This window comes from Lipotes vexillifer, unplaced genomic scaffold (assembly GCF_000442215.2).
Source record: "Lipotes vexillifer unplaced genomic scaffold, Lipotes_vexillifer_v1.1 scaffold586, whole genome shotgun sequence".
Classification (NCBI taxonomy): Eukaryota; Metazoa; Chordata; class Mammalia; order Artiodactyla; family Lipotidae; genus Lipotes; species Lipotes vexillifer.
In genome coordinates this window covers 471002-493156 of record NW_006781860.1, presented here as the reverse complement: position 1 = coordinate 493156, position 22155 = coordinate 471002, and the positions used below count along the sequence as shown (strand labels likewise).

The 22155-nt window shown below is 40.3% G+C and overlaps 1 protein-coding gene across 2 annotated transcripts in view; it reads left to right on the top strand.

Annotated features, from left to right (window-relative positions):
• Positions 1-21694, top strand: part of RBBP7 (RB binding protein 7, chromatin remodeling factor) — a 25756-nt gene extending 4062 nt beyond the window's left edge. Inside the window, exons 3-12 of one of the 2 annotated variants that reach the window (XM_007454847.1) lie at positions 3226-3371; positions 6946-7119; positions 8255-8370; positions 12826-12986; positions 13748-13874; positions 13991-14068; positions 15459-15535; positions 17473-17530; positions 20401-20511; positions 21240-21694. In XM_007454847.1, coding sequence (XP_007454909.1) covers positions 3226-3371; positions 6946-7119; positions 8255-8370; positions 12826-12986; positions 13748-13874; positions 13991-14068; positions 15459-15535; positions 17473-17530; positions 20401-20511; positions 21240-21308 — 1117 coding nt within the window. In that variant the 3' untranslated portion in view covers positions 21309-21694. The remainder of the gene's footprint in view (positions 1-3225; positions 3372-6945; positions 7120-8254; positions 8371-12825; positions 12987-13747; positions 13875-13990; positions 14069-15458; positions 15536-17472; positions 17531-20400; positions 20512-21239) is intronic. The other variant, XM_007454848.1, reaches the window with a different exon arrangement.
• The last annotated feature ends 461 nt before the right edge of the window (positions 21695-22155 follow it).

Sequence of the window (22155 nt, the reverse complement as noted above, 5' to 3'; positions counted from 1 at the left end):
TTTTTTTTTTTTTTTTTTTTTTTTGTGGTACGTGGGCCTCTCACTGCTGTAGCCTGTCCCATCGTGGGGCACGGGCTCCGGACGCGCAGGCTCAGAGGCCATGGCTCACGGGCCCAGCCGCTCTGTGGCATGTGGGATCCTCCCGGACCGGGGCACAAACCCGTGTCCCCTGCATTGGCAGGCGGACTCTCAACCACTGCGCCACCAGGGAAGCCCGCAGGCGGATTCTTAACCACTGTGCCACCAGGGAAGCCCCCCAGATATTACTTTTATATTAACACTTAGGAACTTAACAGAAAATATTTTAACTAAATTATGTAGTCCATGGTGTTCTTTGCATGCAAAGAAGTGGGATCTGGTTGTGGCACGTGCAGTGGCTCTGGGAATGCAAGAAAATGCCAGCCAGCCTGCATTCTTGGGTGTTGAGGACGGCTGTCTGGTGCTTTACAGGGTTCTGTTTGGGGTATGAAGGGACTGTGATTGTGTGTCGTCACTATGTAGGACAGTAAAAATGTTGGCTACTCTTATAGCCTGGCTCTTTGAGAGATAGGCTCTACTCAACCTCATCAGGCTGGCCTTCTGCCTACCATACAGCATGCTTCCAAATGATTAGTTGCACTTTCTAAGCTGTTGTCCTTAAATTCACTTAGGTGATCATCCATATAATTGATTTGGCTCTTTAAACTTTTTATTTATGTATTTCTAAGAAATTATTTTTCAAAACTGCTAGATCATTATTTCATATCTCTTAATTGGATAATTTCTTAAACATGTTAAGACTTACTCTCTACCTAGAAACCTGTGTATACATTCAAACTCGGATGATACAAAACTGCATAAGTCCCCCTTCCACATCCTCTATTCTCCTAGTTCCCTTACCCAGAGTGGAGGCAGTCCTTGTTTGCGATTTCTTATCCATCCTGCCGGCATGAAGAAGTACATGCTATGTCCCTCCATCTTTTTTTCTGGTAGCAAGTTGTTGACTTGACTTAGCATCTTAGTTCCCTGACCATGCCCCCTGCAGTGGAAGCATGGAGTCCTAACCACTGGACTACCAGGGAATTCCCAATTCACTTGACTTTTAAATTAGAAGTTTATATTGGAGACTTTTTTCCTATCAACATACTTAGATATATGTTCTTTTGTTTTAAGGGCTCCATAAAATTCCGTTTATGGATATACTGTAATTTATGTCACCAGTTCCTTATTGATGGATATTTGTTTTCAGTCTTTTGCTGCTTCAGGTAATGCTACTGAGAATAACCTTGTGATAATCTGTGGTTGTTGGGTGAATGTCTTAGCAGTAGAGTTAAAGTGGTCAAAGGATTCTGGTACTGAAAATGCACAAGGTCTTTTATAATGAGTGCTTCTGCAGCCTTAGGTGTATCCAGTATTGGAGGAAAATAGATATTGATTGGCTCAGGAAAATAGGCTTGTATTTTAATGATGGAGATGAAAGAATCTGTAGTAAAAAGAAAAATCCTTATGTGATGATCGGGTCACGGGAAACCAGAATAATTGAATTTTAGAGTCAAAAGTTTTTCAGACCCTCTAGTCCATCTTGTGGTCCTGCTCCTTAGAAAGGTCATATGATGGATTGACGTGTTTAACCTGTAACTTTACCTGCTGGTCTTAGTTTTTTCTGCTTAATGCCATTAAAAAGAAGTCACTTTCTTCCTTTTATGTCAGTCCTAACATTGCTCTGTGCTGCCTCCTTTCTCTCAAGTATTCCTATTTCTTTTCAAACGGTTCTCATGAGATATGTTTAGGTTCCCTTTCATTTTAAGCCATTATTCCTTGTAAAGGTTTCATTTTGTCTAAATCCTCCTAAAGTACATTGCTAGAGCCTAATTTTCTAAGTGTGGTTTTTCCAGTTAAAAAAAAGTGAATGCTCATGTGTTTTGCCTTCTTCCCTATATAAGTTCATCTCAGATGAAATTAATTATCTTTTTTGATAGCCACGTCGTGTTCTTGGTCACTGAATGTACGTCGACTCAGACCCATGTCTTTTTTCAAATAAACTGCTGTTGCTTAGCCATGGCTGCCTTATTCTGTTCTTGGAGTTTTTGTGTATTTATTGCTGTTTTTTACCCTAAGCCAAATATTGGTAAAATTTCATCTTGTATTTTTTAGTTATTAATAGATTTTTAAAAATAAATATATTCACTTTTATCTGCGTTGGGTCTTCGTTGCTGCACGTGGGCTTTCTCTAGTTGTGGTGAACGGGGGCTGCTCTTTGTTGCGGTGCGCGGGCTCCTCTTTGCGGTGGTTTCTCGTTGCGGAGCACCGGCTCCAGGCGTGCGGGCTTCAGTAGTTGTGGCTTTCGGGCTCTAGAGCACAGAGTCAGTAGTTGTGGTGCCCGGGCTTAGATGCTCGCGGCATGTGGGATCTTCCCAGGCCAGGGCTCGAACCTGTGTCCTCTGCATTGGCAGTCAGATTCTTAACCACTGTGCCACCAGGGAAGCCCAGTTATTAATAAATTACATGCCTAGAAGTAACCCACAAACCTTTTTTCCTAAACCACTGAATCCTTTGTGCAACTGGAATTTAGAAACAGATAAATAGTCTAGGCTGTCTGATGCTGGGGCCCAGAGCCTTACTTCTCAGCCTTCCTTACTGAGATGGGACCATGGAACACAGGTGAAAATTGCTCTTCTAGATAGTACAGATGGGAAAGCATTGTTAATAGATCCAGATGCAGAATCATTGCTTAAGCATTGTTAATAGATGCAGATGCAAAATCATTTCTTGGACCAGGGTGCCAAGAGGCATCAGTGATTTCTTCAGCCACAAAGTGAGTTTCCACAGAATAGGGTAACAAAGACCCACCTCCCCTCTCCTGTAAAAATGAGAATGCCTATTTTATAAGCTTTAAGCACCATAAATATAAACAAGGGGTTTTCACATAGTGCCATTTTCACTCATAACTTGTTGTTTAGGTGAAGAAACTGAGGCCCACAGGGAAGTTGTGATTTAAGGAATTGCATATAACTAATTTTAGTTTGAGCCAGGATTTAAACCCAGTTTTTCTGACTCGGCACTTTATTTTTTCCGTTGTACTTTGTTGCCTCTTACTCGGAAACCAGAAACTAGTGTATTTAAAATTGAAGATTTTTTTTTAGGCAAGAAGTCATGATTTATGAACATGGGGATGGGTGATGGACTGGATTTGTTAGCAACTGATTTCTTAAAGGATTAGTATGACTTTCTTTCTTTCCTAAACAGACCAGAAGGAAAGGATTATGCCCTTCATTGGCTAGTGCTGGGGACTCACACATCTGATGAGCAGAATCATCTCGTGGTTGCTCGAGTCCATATTCCGAATGATGATGCACAGTTTGATGCTTCCCACTGTGACAGTGAGAAGGGTGGTAGGTATACCATATATTCCAGCATTGGTGTCAAGGAATAGGCCTCTAATTATATGCTATTAAAACGTTGTACTAATATCGTTTGGCCCAGCACTTTAACTTCTAGGACTTTATCCTACAGAACTACTCACCCACATGTGCACAAGGATTTTACAGTAGCAGTATTTGCAAGATTGAAAAATTAGGCTCAGCCTAGCAACCCAGATGTTAGTTCATAGGAAGTTGGTCAGACACATTATGGTATGTTTGAAATACTGTGCAGCAGTTACTAAGAATGACCTAACTTTGAATTTTACACACAGACAGGGAGATAAATCTGCATGCACTGGTATGAAAAGGTTTCCAAAATAAAGTGAGTAACTGGTATGTGTGATTATAGTAACTGTTTTGGTAACAGTATGAATATGTGTTGGTGTAGGCATAGGAAAAAGTCAGGAGGCATTTACACCAAACAGTTAATAGTGGTTTTTTTATGGAAGCTGTTGACTCCCATCCCCCAATCCAAACATACATTCCCCTGTTTTGGTATTCCCACAACCACCCAAGTTTGGTGATTTTGCTAGGAGGACTCACAAGACTCAGCAGATTATGCTCGTGGCTAAAGTTTGTTACAACGAAAAATACAGAACAAAAGCAGCAGGAAAAAGATAAGCATCAGGGAGTCTACAGAGGTCCAGCACAAGTCTCATCCAGGGCCACACAGAATGTGCTTTCCCCCTGGCAGCACACGACAGGGACACGTGTGGACTATCTCTGCTCAGGGACACCCATTCGAGGGTCAGGGTCTCAGTCTTTCATGGCGGTTGGTTTTGTAGGCACATCATATTGGCAGCCAGCCATGACAGCTGAAACTCGGGACCCCCGTAATGAAATCAGGTGTGTATCATCAGTCTTGATATTTGTGCAAAGCAACCCTGACAGACTGGTACAGCATGGTCCCTTGCTTCAGGTGTACACCACAAAATCAACCCATCAGTGATATCGAGAACATTCTGAGGTCCATGGTCCCAGGAGTTGGTCAAGGGTCAGTCATGGGCCCAGTGTCCATCAGAGCTGTGAGGGCTAAGCAACCAGGCCTGCTGGGTTAGTGCTTTCCCCACAGCCCCAAATGGTTGAATAGAGCTTTCTTATTGAAAATAAAATTCTACTTTTTAGCTAAAGTCCTGCCACCCCTACTCCATTCCTCCTTGCATTCTTCTCCAGAATTCATCACTGTCCTGAAATTAGTGTGCCGTTTTCAACTATTTGTATTTTTATTATTCATACAGTAATAAACATACATAATGTTGTTTTGCAGTTTGCTTTTTTCATTCAGTTTTGTCTGTGTATATACTATATAAATGTCTAGGTCATTCTTTTAACAACTGTATAGTATTCCACTATGCTTAAACCTCAATTTATTCTTCTATCGGGGGCAGTTGGATTGTATCTATGTGGGTGTTTTGCTGTTATGAGCAATGCTTCAGTGAACATCCTTGTTCCATCTCCTCGTACACGTGGGAGAATTTATGTAGTGGAGTGGAATTGCCGAGTTGTGCGGTATATTCATTGTCAACCTAAAATAATATAAACCTTTTCCAAAATGATTTACTCAGTTTACCACTTCCACAATTCATAGTCCATTATCCTACAACCTTATGCATTATTTCTGTAAATATTGTTGTAATCAGAAAAATTTTAATGGCTGTTAGTCTTAAACTATGTGCTTAATTGGACTTTCAGCTTAAGAATTAGTCTCTATGCATGATACATGGAGATACTGTTATTAGTAACTTGTCCAGTGAATTACATTCTAACAAGTGACTACAGTAATTCACAGTTAACACCTTTTAAAATTTTCAGTTATGGTATTTTTAATGGATACTATTGTCATTAAGATAGTGATTTTTCAAGCTTTTCCTTTTGAGTTTGAGAAAAAGCCCTGTGTACGCAGTAAATCTTACCTGGAAGCCCAGTTTTTATTAAAGGAGAGCTGTTGAGTTTGTTTTCACTAAAGGAATTTGGAAACTTGAGTATCTTTGTAGCAGAAGGGTGAAAAAGAATCCTTGGGGTCCACGGTGGTAGGAGATTGAAAATGTAAAAGCAGCAGCTTTGGAGCAGGGTCTCTGGAGGTGGCAGGTGATAGGATCAGGAGGGGTGTCTTGGAAAGGCTGAGGCGTTTTCTTCCATTGACTTGATGGGAAGGGTAAGTGCTAAGAGGGAAATGGGTGATTGCGTATGGTTGTGTGAGAGGACTTGTGTGAAATGGGCTATGACTTTGAGCCTCAGAAATAGTAAGCAGTGTTTGCCATAGAGAAGAATGGCTAAATTCTTCCCCCCATCCCCCCACCCCCGGCCCCATGACTTGCGGGATCTTAGTTTCCCAACCAAGGATCAAACCCGGGCCCCGAAGTGAAAGCACTGAGTCCTAACCACTGGACCGCCAGGGAATTCCCAAGAATGGCTAAATTCTGATAGTAAGGCATGGGAGCTAGTGTTGCTTGAGCATTCCCACATAGCAGGGCCTGGCTGAAACTGAGAAAGGGCTTACTACTTTCGGTGTGTTTTCGCCAGGCCCCAGCCAGTCTGTTTTAGTTGTTACCCTCCTGGTTTCATTAGGCATTTGAGTTAGTGTTACTTGACCTGAGACACAGGGTGAGCTAAAAAGGAATGTGCAAAGGAGAAGAGATATAGGTCAGGAAGAAGTAACAGTTATAATGTGAAGCCTCCGAATTTTTAAAAGTCAGCAATAATTCAGATTTGTATCTACGAGCACAAAAAAGAAAATGTTCTTGTTTGCTATTATCTGCTTAGATGTTCTCTACTTGTATTCTTTCTGCTATCACCTTGCTTCTGCTCCGAAGTTATACTTTTTATGTGACTTTCTCACTTTTCCAAGGCCTTTTTTTTTCCCCCAAGGCCTTTTTAGTAACTATTTAACATTGTAGTCATATTCCTACACCAGATAGGGAGGTTAGCCCACTCATTTTAGCTTTGGCACTCCACTAGCAGTTGAACCGACATGTTCAACTGGATTGAATGTGTTCAAGGATTCTGGTGGAACTGATGTACCTGTGTGTGTGTGCCTGTCTGTGTGTCTGTCTTTCTGGGGATTGGGTGGGTGTTAGTTGGATTTCCGATATGAGGATGTTTTTGACTTCAGACTCAAGGAGTGTTCATACTCCTGAGGATGAACCTGTCTTAATGAAACCTAAAATACAATTCTAATTTCAGCACTTCCAAATGAGTTGTATTTGAACTAAAAGGCTGAGGTGTGTTAATTGTGTGGTTATTTGAATTTTCGTGAATAATTACGTCATCTTCACAGCTGAAAGAAGCTGATTTTTAAATGTTTTAAGTCCAAGGTGGAACTGAACTGCATAAAATAGGTATCAGTATTTTCCAATTCACATGGGCTTCGAGAATAAATTAATTCCAAGTGGCAAGCAAGCCTATATTTTTGTGTGCTTGCGTGCCCTCTCTCTTGTCAATTTGTGTTGTATTCTGTCAGATTAAAATCTCAGGTTGATTAAACTGAGTTACTTGTGAATTTTAATCGTAAGTGTATGTGTTTATTTCTTTCTTCTCACATTAGAATTTGGTGGCTTTGGTTCTGTAACAGGAAAAATTGAATGTGAAATTAAAATTAACCACGAAGGAGAAGTAAACCGTGCTCGTTACATGCCACAGAATCCTCACATCATTGCTACAAAAACGCCGTCTTCTGACGTGCTGGTTTTTGACTATACAAAGCACCCTGCTAAACCAGGTATGTAGTAATAAAGTCAGACCATTGCTTGACCCTTCTTCTTGATTCAAAATGATAATTGCTTTGACGTCATTCAAACTAGTATACTCTAATTTTTAAAGGTTTAGAAATTGTTTCAGGGGTCCCAAAACCATGCCAAGTTCAGTGATTTAACAGAAGGACCTCACAGCAGGTTATTATATTCCTGGCTAAAGTTTATTAGAGCAAAGGATATAGAGCAAAAAAACGGGAATAAAAACTGGCTACGGTTTATTACAGCAAAGGATACAGAGCAAAGACAGGAGGAGAAAGATACACATCAGGCAGAGTCCAGAGAGGTCAGGCATAGACTTGTGAATCCTTCTCCTCTGGGGCCACATACCACAGGGGCATAAGTATCTCTGCCCAGGGAAGCCCATTTGAGTCTCAGTGTCTGGGGATTTTATGGAGGTCTGGTCACACAGGTACATTCTGCCCTGTGACCAGCCATGGTAAGGGGAACTCAGGACCCCAGCAGTGAAGCCAGATGCATCGTGAATCTTGCTCAACAATCCTACAGGTCTCAACAAGCTGCCACAGCATGCCCCACTGCTCTGGGCATACACAGCTTCATCAGACGGCGACATGAAGAATTTTGTGAGAGTCACATTCCCGGGGGCTGGCTAGGTCAGTCATGGTTGCAGGCTACCTTGGAGACAGGCAAGGACTGAACAGCCAGACCTGCTGTGTTAATTCTTTCCTCACAAAAATGTTTTTAAAGCTGGACTTGGAGCTGGGGTGGGTTGTCACCTTGTAAATTTGTGGGCTGGTATAGTTTTCAGTATTTTGTGTTAGAGCTTAGTACTAGGTTTTGCAAAGGAACAAGTCATTTTATGGTCACGAAACCTGGTTTGCATTGAGTATTTGAAATGAAGCACAGAGAACAGCTTTTCAGGGAAGCAGAGAGAACAGATTTTCAGGGTGGTTGTGGGTGAAACCAAGTCCTTGCTTGTATGCGGTGCTTTTCCAGGCATTATGATAAATGTTACGGCTCACTCAGGAGTGGGAATTTGCTCTTACCAGTTCTGATAAACAGATAATCACTTAGTAGTTAATGTATTTCTTTTTCTTTTTTTTTCTTTTCTTTCTTCCTTTTTTTTTTGTTTTTTTTTTTTAGACCCAAGTGGAGAATGTAATCCTGATCTTAGGTTAAGAGGCCACCAAAAGGAAGGCTATGGTCTTTCTTGGAATTCTAATTTGAGTGGACATCTCTTAAGTGCATCTGACGACCATGTGAGAAACCTATTCTTCCTAATCTACTCATGCACTGAGAGTTAAAGACTGTGTCACGGACAGCTCTGCACTGATGGAGACTAATAGATGAAAGGTTTTCTAAGATAATACTGATTGTTGTGATAACATTTCCACAGGATTTAGAGAAATGGTTATCACACTGCCCTTTTGGAGCCTTAGAATTCCACAAAGCTCTTTTGAAGCAGCCTTAGAGTGGAAGGAAAGTGGGCAAAAGGTGTCCCATTATTTAAAAGTGGACCTCTGTAATGGAAACTCTTTAAAGTGTTTGTGAGGCCTGATTAATATAAATTACATTTTAGTTTACTTGTTTTTTGGTTTTTTGGTTTTTTTAATACTGTTTTTTAAGTGTACAATTCTGTAGGTTTTAGTATATTTACAAAGTTGTGAAACCATCACTAGTATCTAATTCTAAAACATTTTCATCAAATGTCACAAAAAGTAACTCCATACCCATTAAACAGTCACTCCTCACTCCTTCCTTCCCCCAGCTCCTGGCAACCACTAGTTTACTTTCACTCAATAGATTGGTCTTTTCTTGATATTACATATAAATGGAATCATATAGTATGTGGCTTTTTCTGTCTGGCTGCTTTTATTTAGCATTAATGTTTTCAAGGTTCATCCATGTGAAAGCAGTGTTGGTACTTCATCCCTTTTTATGGCTGAACAGTACTCCATTATATAGATATACCACAGTTCATTCATTTATCAGTTGGTAGACATTTGGGTTGTTTCCCCTTGGGGCTACTTTTGAGTATTGCTACTGTGAACATTTTTGTACAGGTTTTTGTGTAGATATGTTTTCATTTCTCTTGGGTAGTCACCTAGGAGTTGAATTACTGAGTCATGTGGTAACTTCATGTTTAGCTGTTTGAAGAACTGCCAAACTGTTTTCCAAAGCAGCTGCACCACTTCACATTCCTACCAACAATGTACGAGGCTACCAGTTTCTCCATGTCCTCACCAACACTTGTTATGGTCTGTCTTTATTATAGCCATTCTAGTGGGTGTGAAGTGGTGTTTCATTGTGGTTTTGACTTATATGTACTAATGGTGTTGAGCATCTTTTCATGTGCTTACTGGCCATTTCTGTACCATCTTTGGAAAAATTTGTATTGAAATCCTTTGTCCATTTTCATTTTGTTTTTCCTTGAGAGTGCTTTATATATTCTAGATTCAAGTCCTTTATTAGATATATGATTTTTTTAAAATTTCTCCCATTCTTTGGGTTGTCTTTTCTATCAAGGGGGCTGTAATATGCCATTTCATTTATTTGTCACAAGAACCTTATGAAATAAATACTATTATCTCCATGTTATACATGAAATCCAGGAGAGTTAGGGTCCCAGTCAATAAACAGGTTTAATAACAGATGATCATAATAACTATGATATTGATAGAGTTATATCAAGGGAAAGGGAAAAGGTTTTAAGCAAAATTTGACAAAGGAACAATATGCTTCTTTTTTTGTTTGTTTGTTTTTGCCGTACGCGGGCCTCTCACTGCTGTGGCCTCTCCCGTTGCGGAGCACAGGCTCCGGACGCGCAGGCTCAGCGGCCGTGGCTGACGGGCCCAGCCGCTCCGCGGCATGTGGGATCTTCCCGGACCGGGGCACGAACCCGTGTCCCCTGCATCAGCAGGCGGACTTTCAACCACTGCAGCACCACGGAAGCCCTCTTTTCACTTTTTTGATGATTTCCTCTGAAGCCCAGAAGTTTTAAATTTTGAGTTCAGTTTATATATTTTATGTCACTTTTGCTTTTGATACCATATCTAAGAAACCATTACATAATCCAACATCACAAAAATTTATACCTATGTTTTTTCTAAGAATTTTACAGTTTTAGCTCTTATATTTAGGTCTTTGATCCATTTTGATATGGTGTGAGGTGTAGGGGTCCAACTTCATCCTCTGCGTGTGGCTATCTAGCTTTCCCAGCCAATCTTTCCCTGTTGAGTTACCTTGGCATCTTTTAATATAAAGTGTTTTAATTAACAATGAAAAGTACCACACAAATGCAGAGTGATCTTGTTAATTTATTATAGATCAACGTTTGTAGCATTCTTGCCACTAACAGCCCCATATTTTCTTTCATGGTTCCCATGCTGTAAGCCTGAAGTGTCTGGTATGACTTCAAGTACAAGCCAAGAGTAGACTTCTGGAGCTTTTGAAAGCTCATGTACCTTGGCCACAGTTAGCGTTTTATGTCAGCTTTGTGAGAGAAGGTTACTTGCCTTCTTCCTTAGTATATCCCCATACCTAGAACAGGGCCTGTCACATCGCAGACCTTCTTTATTTGTCTGTTAATTGTAGTTTCTGTTCAGCTTTTTGAAATATTGAAAGTAGGCAATTGGCCCAATCAAGATTGTTTAGTTACAAGCAACCAAAACCAACTCTGGCTGATGGTTTTGTTTTGTTTTGTTTTCTATAATTTTTCTCTACCTTTTTGTAAATTTAAAATTTTTACTATTTTTATTTTTTGTTTTTAAGGATATTCTTCAGGGGCATTTTCTGAGTGATCTTTTAAAAAAAAATCTCTTTTAATATGTTTTTGAAAAATAAATGTATACCCTCTTCACTTATTTCTCCCACCCTCCACCCCTGGCAACCACCAATCTGTTCTTTGTGTCTATGAGCTTGTTTTTTGTTGTCGTTGTTTTTAAGTTTCCATATATAAGAGAGATCATGTGGTATTTGTCTTTCTCTAACTTACTTCGCTTAGCATACTGCCCTCAAAGTTCATGTTGTCACAGATGACAAGATTTCCTCTTTTTATGGCTGAGTAGTATTCCATTGTGTATATACAGCACATCTTTATCCATTCATGCATTGATGGATACTTAGGTTGTTTCCTTGTCTTGGCTATTGTAAATAATGCCACAGTGAACATGGGGGTGCATATATCTTTTCGAGTTGGTGTTTTCGTTTTCTTTGCATAAATACCCAAGTGGGCTTGCTGGATCATGTGGTAGTTCCATTTTTACTTTTTTGAGAACTTCCATAACTATTTTCCTTGGTGGCTGCAAAGATGGTGCTGGCTGATTTAAACAGAAAAGGAATTGATTGGAAGGGCATTGGGTAGGGTAGCTCACAGAAGTGCTGTGGCGGCTAGAAAATGGTCTGGAAAAGAGGGGAGGCCGGGTCGTTGACCCAAATTAAGCCAGTGAGGATGTCACTCTTGCCACCCTTGGAAAGTGGATGTAACACCCCCACCACCCAATCATCAGAACAGATTCTCCTTTTGTGCTGTTCACAATTCGAAGACCTGGTCAGATGATTGAGCCCATGTCATGTTCTTGCAACCATGCTCCAAGGGAGGCTGGGAAGCAAGGGTCTACCTCAGTTCTCTGGAAGGAAGCTTTGTTTCCCTCAAAGTGAACATCCTCCCAACAGGGAGGATGGGTTATACTCAGGAACTTAACTGCTAGTACTTTTTGAAGACACCAGGCTGGGAGTTGCTAGTCATAATTAATAGCTGACGTTTCCCAAGGGCTCCACATACACCAGGGATCTTGCTAATGTTCCCAGGATCCTTCTCAGGTGAGGAGCAGGTGATGGCAAGAGTTCCACACGTTCCGTCTCTTCCGTGCATGTAAATTGTGCCAACAGAGACTAAGGGCCATGTGTATTATGTAACAGAAACCCTTTCAGGTAGAAAAAGTGATTTATAAAGAGATGAAGCTGATACTAGTGTCAGTGGAATTAGGTCGAATATAGCTTAATGGAATTACCTCTTGTTTTAAACCATTGAGATGAGAATCATTGCGCTATAGCTTGCAGTATTTTTTCATAGAAACTTAAGACGTTTCTCAACTATTTTTATGATGAGATGTTAAGAAGAGACTCAACTCCCAGAGTCTGCTGATCTGTGATCTTTGAGGTCTGGGCAGGCCCTGTGGCGTCTTCCAGTAGCCTCATAGGGGTTCCTAGGTCATTCACCTTTTGCACTTCCTGATATGTGTAGTGGTTTCTGCCATGAAGTGAAACTTGGCCAAAGGCTTTTGCTTTTTAAGAGGCATATTTTAGTTTTAATTCCCAGTCTCCCAACCTAGCGTTAAGTTTTAAGATGTGCATTTCTGTTCAGTAGATACCGAACACCAGGCTTTCAGTGTTGTGTTGTGTAATCTGGGTGAATTTTAGATACTTGACTGAATGTATGTAGGTGGAAACTCTATCTTGAATTTCTTGCCTGCCACCATGCTGTCTTCCTGTCCCCATTACACTGTATCTTCCTTGCCCTCTGCATCTCAGATTGTGGAAGCTGTACCAATACACTCTTCTGTTTATGAAGCTTTACTTTTGTTTATATTTCCTCCTCGTGTTTATTTGTAACTTTTATATAGTTAAGTAGTTTTGTTTTTAATAAAGGGGTTTTAAATAAGGTGTTAGCATTTAAATTCAGTATCTTATAACTTGTTTTGTTCCTTCTTCAGACTGTCTGTCTGTGGGATATTAATGCAGGACCAAAGGAAGGCAAAATTGTGGATGCTAAAGCGATTTTTACTGGCCACTCGGCTGTTGTAGAGGATGTGGCCTGGCACCTGCTGCATGAATCATTGTTTGGATCTGTTGCTGATGATCAGAAACTTATGATGTAAGGTGGAAAATTCAGTGGGGTCTCTTTATATGGGTGTCCTGAATGACCATCAGTGATTGTGGTGGCCTGTGGTTTGATTTCTTTTTTTTGTAATGATGTCTTGGCCTTCAAAAAAAAAATAGCTTTAATGAGGTATAATTGACATAGTGAATTGCAAGTAGGTATGGCCTTTTTACATAAAAGTTACTGTGCTGTATGATTGAACACAACTTATTATTTAGAAAAAGAAAGGAAAACAGGTATGTACACACAAAGAAACATGCTTAGGGCTGTGGTATGTATCAAAATTGGGATCAGGGTGGTTTGCATTCAAGTTGAGGGAGAGAGTGATTGCATCAAGGCATGGCCATGGGGCTGCATTCAACTGCCTGGAATGCTTTTTATCTCAAAAGCTAATATCTGAGGCAAACAAAGCAAAACACGGAAATTTGACAAGGCTAGGTTGTAGGTATCAAATTGTTACATTTTTCTTTATGTAGTATTTTGTGTATGCTTGAAATAGCTGGTAATCCAGACCAGAACCTAAGGAACAAGAAAGCAGAAATAGCCCTAGTTTGTTTTGCGCAGGTTTAGCACATATCAGTTAGTGGTTGGAAGTCCAACTCTGCATGGTTGGTGTCCCTGAAGGGGCGAGTTAGCGAGAGAACAGTGGCGTGGAGTGGTACTGGTGTGGGCACCGAGCGTTGGGGAGAGAGGCTGGGTCAGGTTGAGCAGCCTGCTCGTCTGCTGTGTGCCTTGCTTGTATCTTTGTGTTTTAGATGGGACACCAGGTCCAACACCACCTCCAAGCCGAGCCACCTGGTTGATGCGCACACCGCCGAGGTCAATTGCCTGTCGTTCAATCCCTACAGCGAGTTCATTCTCGCAACTGGCTCTGCGGATAAGGTTTCTAAGTTTTTGCATACTTGGTGTTTACAAACCCAGTGGTCTTGTTACTGCAATATTTTAAAATTCTTATGTAAAGTGCATAAATGAATTCCTTATCATTTATGTTTCTTCAGACTGTAGCTTTATGGGATCTGCGTAATTTAAAATTGAAACTCCATACCTTCGAATCTCATAAAGATGAAATTTTCCAGGTATGTGACAGTTTTCTGATATCTCTGTCAGATTTTAGTAACGTTTTGGTAGAGGGAAATCAGAAATTTTTTTTCTTTTATATCATGGGCAGTGGGCATTGTTTTTTTGTTGTTTTGTTTTTTTTGTCCACACCTCGTGACTTGCAGGATATTAGTTCCCCGACCAGGGATTGAACCCACACCCTTGGCAGTGAAAGCACAGAGTCCGAACCACTGGACTGCCAGGGGAATCACTGTTGTTTATTTTTGAAAGCTCCTCTTCTCCTTTGTAAGTTAACTAGTGAGAAATAACTTGGAGCATTTTAGAAACTATGAGTTCAGAAGTAGAAGGAAAAAACCTTGCAAAATAGGATCAGTTTAAAAAGTGAAGGGAGTTCCCTGGTGGTCTAGTGGTTAGGATTCGGCACTGTCACTACTATGGCCTGGGTTCAGTCCCTGGTCGGGGAACTGAGATCATGCAAGCCGTGTGGCACGGCAATCAATCAGTAAAATAAGTAAATAAAATTTTAAAAAGTGAAATCCAGGGATTCTTCCCTTAAGGTATATCAGCATGGTGGGTCCTCTAGTGAAAAATATCTTGTATGTGGTTTAAAACAGAGATTTGCATAGGCTAAAATATACTTCATTGAAAATGTCAGAAGCTTCTGGGATGGTTTTGGGGCTGAATAAGTTTATTTGGACTCCTAGCTGAGTTCCCTTGTGTTGGGGAGTATGACCTTCCTGGGGGAAAGCTGAGGAGATGGTCCAACAAAATTGAGTTACTTGTAGTGAGGTGGATGGACCTAGAGTCTGTCATACAGAGTGAAGTAAGTCAGAAAGAGAAAAACAAATACCGTATGCTAACACATATATATGGAATCTAAGAAAGAAAAAAAAAGGTCATGAAGAACCTAGGGGTAAGACGGGAATAAAGACAGACCTACGAGAGCATGGACTTGAGGATACGGGGAGGGGGAAGGGTAAGCTGGGACGAAGTGAGAGAGTGGCATGGACATATATACACTACCAAATGTAAAATAGATAGCTAGTGGGAAGCAGCCGCATAGCACAGGGAGATCAGCTCAGTGCCTTGTGACCACCTAGAGGGGTGGGATAGGGATGGTGGAAGGGAGACACAAGAGGGAGGAGATATGGGGACATATGTATATGTATAACTGATTCACTTTGTTATAAAGCAGAAACTAACACACCATTGTAAAGCAATTATACTCCAATAAAGGTGTTAAAAAAAAAAAAAAAGAGTACCTGAAGGGACAGGACAAAAGAGGGTGAGGGCTTGTAGGCCAAGGAGAGGGTATAGAACACGAAATGGGAAAATGTCAAGGATTAGAACAATATCCACAAACCTAGGAACGGATGATTCTTTACATTTTCAAATATGTATTGCTAGGTCCACTGGTCTCCACATAACGAAACTATTCTGGCTTCAAGTGGTACTGATCGCCGCCTTAACGTGTGGGATTTAAGGTAACTCAGTATCTGGTGACAAGAAATTACATAAATGTGCTAATCTGGCAGATTATGTAGTAATTCATAAACTGGAAGAGCAATTAGCTAACCCCAGTTTAATAAGTCTAATATTAATTTTAAGTACCTTCCTGAAGAGTCTTTGTTCCATAAAACAGAAGTGAATCAGCAAATGGACTGTAAAGTAAATTTATGCATATGTGAGTTTTGTTTTTCTATTGATAATTAGGACTGAAGTCAGGGGGCGGGGGTGCATATGTGTTTCAACATCAAAATGATGGCATTGAAAACACTTCTGCTGTAGAAGGGGGTAAAGACATTAGCTGTTCATGTCTCCTTGGGTCGCACTTAAACCTGCAGGACTAGACTTTCTCAGTTTTTTTACCATTTGCTCTTCTGTGCTTTCATTGGTCCTCTGCGCAGGTATGAGCTCCCGCTGTGGGTTGTGTAACTGTTGGGGTAAACTCGGGAACAGGATAAGCACAGCCTGTGCTGTCAGAGATGTTAAGTTCTTCTGGGCACTCATTGTGTAAAGAGTTGCTCCCAGTTCTTAAAGTTCCTTGACTGCAGAGTTGCTGTTGCAAGAATTTCAGACTCCTTTGCTTTTTTTGAGCCTTTAGAGCCATTAATAATGTTCCATTACATACATCTCTGTAAGATGTCCTTATCTCAAATTTAAATCATTAAATTCCTGAAAATAACTTCTTTCCTACCTGTATTGCTTTGAAGTGGACTAAGTTTTTAGTCAAGGCTGCCTTACTTACAGAGACAGTAGACCCACTTTTCAGTGTATGGAATAGAGACACTGCAGAATAAAATGCTTGTGTTGTAAAACTGGTAAACATCTAATGTTCTGTGTTCTTATGGAACAAACTCTGGCCGTGATAGATGCTTGAAAATGTAGAGAATCTTTAAAACAGGCTGAGTGATTTTGTTTTTTTACTTGAAAACAATTTTAGTAGTAAAATTAGAAACCTTAAACAAAAACTACAGTGTTGTATGAATTGGTGCAGTAAGGTTTGAAAGTCTGACGTCCTGGCAACTGGATTGTCTTTAAGGGTGCCGTAAATAAATTTGCAGGCATTGTATAATTTCTTCTTAAAGTTTATTCATGTCTTGCTTGCTATTAAAAGAATACATTAGGTAAAATTATGGATTAAAATGGTCGATGTTAGCGATTGTACTCCTGACAGTGGGAGGAGAAACATAATTGTCTAGCAGTCCCATGTGTTTGGTTTGTTTGATTAGCTTTATTGGAAAGAAAAAGTCTAGCACATGGAAAGTTGTGTATTTTGGCTGTAGTTTTTTTTTTTTTTTAGCAGCTATTACTAGCAAAGTCCACCTGTGTACCTAGGTATCAGGGCTGATGATTGGTGTGTAACGACTGATTTCACTGTTGGAACTGCTGGCAGCAAATTCTACAAATTGAAGTTTTTAAGATAAGAAAAAATTAAAACTTAACCTTTCCTTGGCTTATACATCCATAGTTAAAGTTGTTTTGTTGTCATATCTTTAGACACATCTACAGTACTGATGTGTAATTGTATTTCACTCCTGGGATGAAAAAGGCTTTAAGAGTGAAGTGTAGGGACTGGGCATCAGTTCTTCTGTACATATTTTATATTCTTTTCACCTTTTAATCCTAATGCAGGAAACACCTCAGTTAAAATATTGAATGAATTTTAAGTTAATATTTATTAACAATAATTTCTATTCTTCAGCTTCAGTTATGAACAGCTCTTATTACCATTTCCAGGAAGTAAACACTGCACCCTCCCACCAAATAATTAATACAAAAACTCTAACCGATAACACTAGAGAAATAAGTTGCTTTTAGAGTGTGTGTTTAGGTTGGGATTTGTGGGCTGATGCTGGCTTTGCAAACATTGATACTAGAAGAATTTCAGTAATGAAGGCATTGTGTTCTTTCTCAATAGCAAAATTGGAGAAGAACAGTCAGCAGAAGATGCAGAAGATGGGCCTCCAGAACTCCTGGTAGATATTTGGCTTTTCTTAATGCAAGATGAAATGTCATATGCAGATTGGACTATTTGTCATTGTTTCATGTATCTGGGAAATGAGTCAAGAACTTCAAATTCTAGCTCTTGAAGATGATTTCAATTGGAGGCCTTGGAGGTTATTGTGATAGAGTTTTGACATTTATTGAAAATAGTAAATAGAGCCCAGTAGGTTTTACCAATGTTTCACTAAGAATAATTTAGGCTCCTGGAAAATAGTGTATAATAATTTCTCACTGATTCTCTCAATTATGATGTTTCTGAGGGTTTGGGGGTGAGGGGCATTGATATTCAATTAGCAATACTTAACACTTTCTAACAGTATGGAAAAACTTTAATGACCTGATTAAGTTCCCTGCTCAGAAAAATGAATGCTTCCTCGATCTTGCTGATGCCAACAGTGCCCACCATCTTCCTCCCTTTCCTAATTATCTTGGCGTCTCCTTGGCCCTTTGAAGGTTTGCATGGTGGTATTTGTCCTCATCCTTCCTGACTCTGAGTCCTTCATTGTACACTTCAGGTCACTTTTCTCTGAATCATTGCCAGACTTGGTAATGGTTCTTTGTCCTCACTCTGAATTCAACATTTATCTCCACCAGTCATTTGGCAGATAATCACTCGTTCCTCTGTAACGTATATTTAACTCTTAGGCCAGTACTAATTTTTGGAATGCTTGGGCTTTGCCCACCACTTTTAAAAGATAAAGAAGGCCATTGAGGATGAGCCCTGCACACAGAAGATGTTCACTAGATGCCACATAGTATGGGACATCCGAGACCCCCTTACTCCTTGCCCCTGTGTGTTACCGTGCCCGACGTACTAGCATGTTCACTGTTAATACTTCTGCTGCTTACAGTATTTCTCAATAAAGTGCTACCATAGACAGATGACAGTATCTAAATGCTGTATTCTGTATTGGGTGTCTTAATCTGAGAAGTCTGTTTTGTGACGCAGGGCCTCGTAAATTTTAAGTCTTCTTTTAGCTAAGGTGTTGCTACCAACCATTTTTACTTTTTTCTTTTCTTTTTTTTTTTACTTTGTTAACGCTTACTGAGGTATAGTTTACAGATCATACAGTTCACTGAAGTGTACACTTCAGTGATTTTTACTATGTTCATAGAGTTGGACAACTGTCACATCGATTTCAGAATATTTTTGTTACCTCAAAAAGAAATTGTACCCTTTAACCATCACTTCCCAGTCTTCTTTTGTGAGCCCCTGGCTACCACTAATCTACTTTCTATCTCCCTAGATTTGCCTGTTCTAGATGTTTCATATGACAGGAATCATGCAGTATGTGGTCTTTTGTGACTGATCCTTACACTTAGTGTATAATGTTTTCAAGGTTTCCTGCTAGTTTTTGATATTGCAGGGAGAGGACAGTGTATGTGTACAATGTCTCTGTAACAGTTTCATGGGCCTTGACAAAATCCACTAGTATTTTGCTTCTTTTTTCATGAGAGTCTGAAATCAAGGGACATTTAAGTGTAGTAAACTGGATACTAACAAGAATTTAAATATAACAATGTCTTGATTTAATGACTCCTGTATATATTCCAAGCCTGTGGTCTGAACGGATTTTCACTTATGCCCCCTTTATGACTATATTTAAAAGCTGTTTATCCCATCTTAGTTTTTAAACTAAATTACTAGGTAAAATAGGTACATTGCATATAACCTAATTGTTGGAGATAGACCTCACTGTCGTAACAAAGTATTCATATTCTCCATGTGAAAATTGTTTCTTCTTTTTTTTAATTTTTATTTTTTTTGGCTACACTGGGTTTTGGTTGCTGTGCGCAGGCTTTTTCTCTAGTTGCAGTGAGCAGGGGCTACTCTTTGTTGTGGTGTGCGGGCTTCTCGTTGCAGAGCATGGGCTCTAGAGCACCGCCTCAGTAGTTGTGGCGCACGGGTTTAGTTGCTCCGCGGCACATGGGATCTTCCCAGACCAGGGCTCGAACCTGTGTCCCCTGCATTGGCAAGCGGATTTGTAACCACTGTGCCACCAGGGAAGTCCTCTTTTTGTTTTTGGCCGTGCTGCGTGGCATGTGGGATCTTAGTTCCCTGACCAGGGATCGAAACTGCACCCCCTGCAGTGGAAGCACGGAGTCTTAACCACTGGACCACCAAGGAAGTCCCCAAAACTGTTTCTTCTGAATCTTAATTCTAAGATAAATAAGGCCCAGTGCAGGAAGTAAGACTGCCCCCGTCAGCATTTCTTAGCAAATACCTCGGTTTAGCCCTTATGGGGGACCTTCTGGAGTCCCGAGAATTCTTTTTTCCCCCCAGCTTTGGGCCAGTGTGCCTTGGAGAGATTGAAGGATGGCTGAGGTATGCCTTTCCATTAGTAAGGGGGAGAAGGGGATCCTTCAGGGGGCCACAGAAGAACCAGGAGACTCCAGGTGGGCCAGTTTTAAGAGAGTATGTAACCTAAGACATCCTGGAAATGTATTACCTTGAATATCTGTATCTAACTATATATTTGCTAATGAGGCAGAATTTTAGTGTCAATTATATTAGCTATGGAAACAGCACTGTGGTCGTGAAGGAAAATGTCCTTTGTTTTCGGTGATGCAGGCTGAAGTATTTAGGGGTTAGGTGTGCTGTCTGCAACTTTGTGGTGGCTCAGCAGGTGGTGTGTTAACGAAATAGTATTTGGGGAACCTAGGTGAAGGTTATCCAGGCGTTCATTGTACTATCCTGTCACCTTTTTTGGAGGGTTTGGAAGTTGCCAAAATCAAGAGTGGTGGAGGGCTGGCTTACTAAGCCTGTACCACCCTCACTCCAAACTGAACTAACTTACAACATGAGATACGAAACCAAGGCTTTTTTTCTTCTTCTTAACAGTTTATTCATGGAGGACACACCGCCAAGATATCGGATTTTAGTTGGAACCCCAATGAGCCTTGGGTCATTTGCTCAGTGTCCGAGGATAACATCATGCAGATATGGCAAATGGTGAGCCTAAAGTATTTATTTTTCCTCACTGACGATCTTGGAGATGTTACTAATGATATAATGTAATAGACATATATCAAACATTTAGGTACATATTATATCAAATATTTATAGAAAGTCTTAAAAGACCTTTTTCCATTTTAACAGCAGTCTTTAGTTCAATACGCTCCTGTTGGGTTGGGAGAAATCTGTGCACATGTTGATGTAGACATAGCACCTGCTCCGATTTTCATGATCGTTACGCCCTTTATCAGCTGGGCTCTTGGCATCACTGCTCCATGTCCAGTGTCTAGTGTGTCGTAGGCATGAAGGATACGGGAGGAAACATCAGTGCGTTCACACTGAGATACTGAGTTCTGTGGTGATGCGCACTAAGCACTTCAGGGCTATCGCTCCGTCGAAGTGTCTGAAATGCTTTTGGAAAACACCTTTTATCGATAACTGAAATAAGTAGGCTGCATGGGCAGCTAGGTGTATGTGTGGGGTTACATGCTGGCAAATAATTTTTGAGAACACTGGTCTGCCTTTTCCTCATGAAATTTATTGGTCTTTGGGGGTAAAACAAGAAACTAAGTTTACTCCAAAATGTGTCCACATTTAATTTCCAGCACTAAATCACGCTGACCAGTGACAGCTAAAATCTGGATAGAACTAGTGAATGCTATTTTTAGATAGTCTTGTAAAATCTTTGGGGAGTTTTACCTCTGATTTTATTTGGTTGTCTCCAGGCTGAAAATATTTACAATGATGAAGAGTCAGATGTCACAACATCGGAACTGGAGGGGCAAGGATCTTAAACCCAAAGTACGAGAAACGTTTCTATTGAATGTAATGCTACACAAATGCTTGATTTATCAAGCGCCAAAATGGCATTGTATAGTAGGAAGTCTAAGTGGGGTGGCATATGGCGTTCTTTACCTTCTGATCCTAGCACTTTTCAAGTGAGCTATTGCGTACTGTATCATATTGTAGCTTTTAGGGAAGAAAGGAATGTTGCTTAAGAAAGATCATCAGCCATTGTTTTAAAATACAGTAGCAGGGTACTGCCTTTGATTCAACTATTTTAAGTCCTTGTTTTCTCAAACTAAGTGCTTGCTCTTCCTAAATATGCAAGAATACCTTTTACACTTTTTCCCTCCAACACTTCTTGATTGGCTTTGCAGAAATAAAGTTTTAAAATAAACTTTGTTTTATTCTTTTAGAACTTGGGTTGGGTGTGTGTGTGTGTGTGTGTGTATGGATGTATGTATGTATGTCCCTTTTTTATGAGGCTGTCAGAGTATACATGCTGAGAACTACCTGAATTTCTTTCCAAGGTACGCGATGGTATCCTATGCAGACGTGGGGAGAAGTTAGGTGTCTGTATTTTGTGCTTGACTGGTGAATCTAGAACTACCTAAAACTTAATGGCATTTGACCCATATGCTATTTCTGCCTTAACTTGGGCAGCTTTAAACAAACACGGGATTTCTCCCCAAGAAAGAACAAAAGCTTGTGTGGCAGGTGAGCAAAGGGGACATACTGGCCTGCAGCTTGTGAGGCCTGCCAGCTAGGGATGGTTTTCGCATTGATTTTTTTAAATAAATATTTTTTAAGCATTTTATTGAGTGAGTGAGTGTCAGTCAGTCAGTCAGTCACACTGCA